At 56.6% G+C, this 4,124-nt stretch overlaps 2 protein-coding genes across 2 annotated transcripts in view; one reads left to right on the forward strand and one right to left on the reverse strand.

Annotated features, from left to right (window-relative positions):
• Positions 1 to 1,648, reverse strand: part of VOLCADRAFT_117790 (uncharacterized protein) — a gene marked incomplete at both ends in the record, with an annotated part of 23,460 nt that extends 21,812 nt beyond the window's left edge. Inside the window, 2 exons of the mRNA XM_002951194.1 lie at positions 87 to 677; positions 1,250 to 1,648. Of these exons, the coding sequence (XP_002951240.1) occupies positions 87 to 677; positions 1,250 to 1,648 (990 nt within the window). The remainder of the gene's footprint in view (positions 1 to 86; positions 678 to 1,249) is intronic.
• Positions 1,649 to 3,397: 1,749 nt separating this feature from the next.
• The window catches only part of VOLCADRAFT_117791 (uncharacterized protein), a gene marked incomplete at both ends in the record, with an annotated part of 1,700 nt that continues 973 nt past the window's right edge, over positions 3,398 to 4,124 (forward strand). Inside the window, one exon of the mRNA XM_002951111.1 lies at positions 3,398 to 3,534. Within this exon, the coding sequence (XP_002951157.1) occupies positions 3,398 to 3,534 (137 nt within the window). The remainder of the gene's footprint in view (positions 3,535 to 4,124) is intronic.

Below are 4,124 nucleotides of genomic sequence, written 5' to 3' on the forward strand. Positions count from 1 at the left end.
GCCACCCCTTCTGTGACTTGATTTTCGAATCCACTTCCACCGCCGCCGCCGCCGCCGTCACCCTTTTCCGCAGGACGCGACCCCACCAACGGAGGACTCCAGTCCAATGACAGAACCCGTACAGGATGCCGTATAATTTCCGCACCGACGGCAGATGCGCCGAGGTGCCCACTGCCGCTGCTGCTCGGCTGCGACGGCCACCAAATCGTCACCTTGTGCGGCCCGCCGCTGGCGGCGGCTACAGCCGTCGTCGTGGCACACGGGCTGTAGCAATCAAAACTCGCTGACGCCAGCGTATGCGCTGCATCCGCGCGCACGCGCCAGGCCTCATGTACAGAGAACCGTACCGGCGCCGCCGCCGCCGCCGCCGTCGCTGCCGCCGTCCCCGCCGTCATGATGCCGTATTGCGTCTTCTTCTTCTTCAGCAGCTGTTGTTGCTGCGGCTGCTGCCACTGCTGTTGCGACGACGACTGGTACAACCCTAGGCCCGGCTTTGGTACGAGCTTCAGCATCATGACGTTATTGCCCACGTCTGTCAGCAGCAGCCCCCGGGAGTTCTGTGTGAAGTTCAGAGCGGTGGCGGGCATGGCGGTTCGATAGACGCCGCTGACGGCGAAGGCGGTGCTGGGCAGCGGTAGCGAGGGGGTGATGTGGCGGGGTAGCATCGCGGCGGGGCCCTGCACGACGAGGAGGAGGAGGAGGAGAAGGAGAAGGAAAACAACAAAAGATAAGAGATATGAACAAGGCATATAAAAATGGCGATAAGAGGTGGAGACTTCAAAAAGCTAAAACCAACGACTGTCAACGGCCAGCTAAGAAATGACAGCGACGTCTGTCTTCCTGGTGCCTTCCTTTTCCACAGGAACCGGCCCCAAGCTACGCCCATCGTAAAACTGCATCCACTTTTCCCGTCGCTACACTCGCCCCATTGGCCACATTCGCGGCATTCAACACACGACGTGCCGCACTCCCCCCGCTATCTCGTCCCACTCGCCCCGCTATCTCGTCCCACTCGCCCCGCTATCTCGTCCCACTCGCCCCCCTATCTCGTCCCACTCGCCCCCCTATCTCGTCCCACTCGCCCCCCTATCTCGTCCCACTCGCCCCGCTATCTCGTCCCACTCGCCCCGCTATCTCGTCCCACTCGCCCCGCTATCTCGTCCCACTCGCCCCGCTATCTCGTCCCACTCGCCCCGCTATCTCACCCCACTCGCCCCGCTATCTCACCCCACTCGCCCCGCTATCTCACCCCACTCGCCTGGAAGAAGGGCCTCAGTGAGAAGATATACACGTGCTGCTTGGTGGCCGCTGCCAACAGCGCCTCCGGACCGCCGCCCCAGCACAGCCGCTCAAAGGAGTCAGAGCCATGCTCGAAAACCACTCGATCAATCAGCAGTACGGGCGCAAACTGACCCGGTTTCGGAGAGGCTGCTGCTACTGCTGCCGCTGCCGACAATGTGAAGCTGTTACCGTGGACCCCAGCTGGCATCTGTGTCTGCACCGCTGCCGCCGCCGAGGCGGCGGCGGCGGTGGTTGAGAAGTTAGCCGTACCGTCCGCATGGGCTGCATGTTGTAGACTCTGGATAGCCACAAGAGTACGGAAGTGTACGGCCAGGCGGGTGGTGTGCGGGGGGCCGGGCGGGTCCATATGCCGGGTGTCCCCATGTATAATGTAGAGACGGTTCAGCGGAAGAAAGTCGAGCGAGCATTAAATGTTTAATTTGTCGTGGGGAATGAGTGCTAACAACGCATAAGAACCTACCTATCGGAGGGGGATTACGTTGGGAAACTGTTGCTATTACCCCCTCTATTATAAAAGCTGACAAGTGCAAGGTGTAAGACAGCCGATAGGGAAGGGCAGAGGGATCGACCGTGTAACTTAGGGGGAGTACAGTATCATACGGTAATACACAGACATACACACAGACATACAGAAGGCAGGTCCTAAGATCCAAATTAGCGGTTTGGACGCCTGGAATATGGAATGGGTGTCTCGCAGATCGTGCATGTGTTTGGCTTTTTCCAAATCCGGCTGTGGAGAATTTCTAAAACGCACAGGGTTGTGGGTATTGCGGGACTGGGACCCAGGAAGATGTAAGGTGAGGTATGAGGACCCATGCAAGGTGATATGAGGACCCAGGATGTGTGTGTGTGTGTGTGTGTGTGTGTGTGTGTGTGTGCGTGTGTGTCTGTCTGCGGTTGGTTTTGGTTTTTAGTTGGGGTATTTGTGTGTCGTGGTGAGCAGAGTTAATTGGAGGAGAGTATAGGGCGGAGTCGCGCAGGTTGAGTGGGTCCTTAGCACCGCCGGCTATGGCATGGCCGGCTAAAACCCGGTGTGTCCTTAGGCCGAAAAGTGCGCGTACAAAAGAATGTTTGGTATTGGCTGGTGAGAGGGAAATATGTAAGGGGGGTTGTGCGGGGCAGGTGAGGGTTTTCCCAACGTGGCTGGACGCGGCCAAGCAAGGTGCAACAGCTACTACCGGGGGACATAGCAGGCTGGGATTGCTGCTCCTCAGCCCATGAGGCTCAAAATTCGCGAGCCCCCACAGACTTGCCTGTTGAATAATGATCGCATCATCTGATACCGCGTACGCGCAATATGTGATGCCCTGATAACCCTCCACGCAGAACGTGATGATGTTGCTGCAGGGCGGTCCAAGTGTCCTGCTAAGCACGCGAGCTGAAAAGGAGCTTCCTTCCATGTCTTAGCTGATATGGACGCGCCACAGTCGCACAACTGCCCAACCTCGACGGGCGAGAATGTTCGCCGGGGGAGTACCTCCGCTAAAGGGAGTCTGATTTTGCAATGATCAAAGCCATCGTTGAACTAGAAGCTTTGCATGGAAGCCACGTGAAGGTTAAGGGTCCTAGTCGTATACAGCCTTGACCATGCAAGCAGGTGGTCGTGAGTTTGTAACATGAACGTATCTTGGGGTATGAGAGGAAACCTCAACGGTAATTAGGTTATCAAATACCTGGGATTGCGTGCCTCGTTACCGGATTTGTGTTGCCGTTGGACGAACATAGGTTTACGGCTTTACGATTGGTTATATTGAGCAGCAAATACAGCAAAATATGCACTACTGAGTTGGAACGTTCTACCATAAGGTAATGCCCAGAGGGCACCTGCCTTAAAAATGAACTAAAAGTCACTATCACCAGCCACGACACCAGCGAAGCACTTTGTTTTTGTACCAGGCTGGTCAATCTCTTTTCTGTGGTGGACTGACCATTGATTGCAATTCAACTTGGCTGACGCCATAGTACTCCTGTTTGTGGAGCGCCGCCGTCCGGTTGCGGTGCCGACAGCTGGCATTAACCCTGCACAGCCTTCAAGTCATTTGGACCTCGTACTCGCGACTACTGTTAAGGAGCTCTCCAATTAACCCAGCCACTCATGGACGCTAAGCTGGCCGAAGCAATTGGGCCGTACAAGGAGTACTTCGAAACCCAAGAGGATGGGAAAGTCAAATGTCTCGTCAATGGCCATTGCTTTCCCGCAAATCGCCCGGAGCAAATCGCTGCGTTTATTAAGTGAGCTGGCGGTCCAGTCTGAGTAGGAGCTGGGCCTTGAAAGACATGCCTGGCCTGGGATTCGAATGGACGCGGCCTCCCGCTACACACGTGGGTTGCCGCAGCACCAGCTCTCGACTTCTGTCTGGAAAAAGGATCCATATCCCACAGCTTACCCTCGCATAATTTAATCGCCTTTGCCTCCGCATCTACAGCCTGCAGGCCCGTTAGCCAGCCCCCCCAGGGCCCCTGCTGCCCACCCCTGATTGCCCTGGTTTTCCTGTTTGTTTTTGCCCGATAGGTGCAACCTGCCTTCCCGCCTAATTGCGCCAGCCGGCATTCACATTTGCGTAACCTTGCTGCCACCGGTGTATTGGCCACTGCGATGGCCCGCCTGTCCATCCATGTCCCTCCGTATGTATGTCCGGATCGAGATCCCCCTCTTGTTCTCATCACCGATCCCCGCTGCTCTTCGCCACACGGGTTTTTTTGGACGTGTCGGCAGTTTATTGCTCCTTTTGCATCACCCCCATCATTATCCCATGTCTCCCCCCTCCTCTTTCCCCTTCCTCCCCCGCGCTCCTCCTCCCACCTTGCTTTTCCTCCCTCGC

This window comes from Volvox carteri (assembly GCF_000143455.1).
Source record: "Volvox carteri f. nagariensis unplaced genomic scaffold VOLCAscaffold_22, whole genome shotgun sequence".
Lineage (NCBI taxonomy): Eukaryota > Viridiplantae > Chlorophyta > Chlorophyceae > Chlamydomonadales > Volvocaceae > Volvox > Volvox carteri.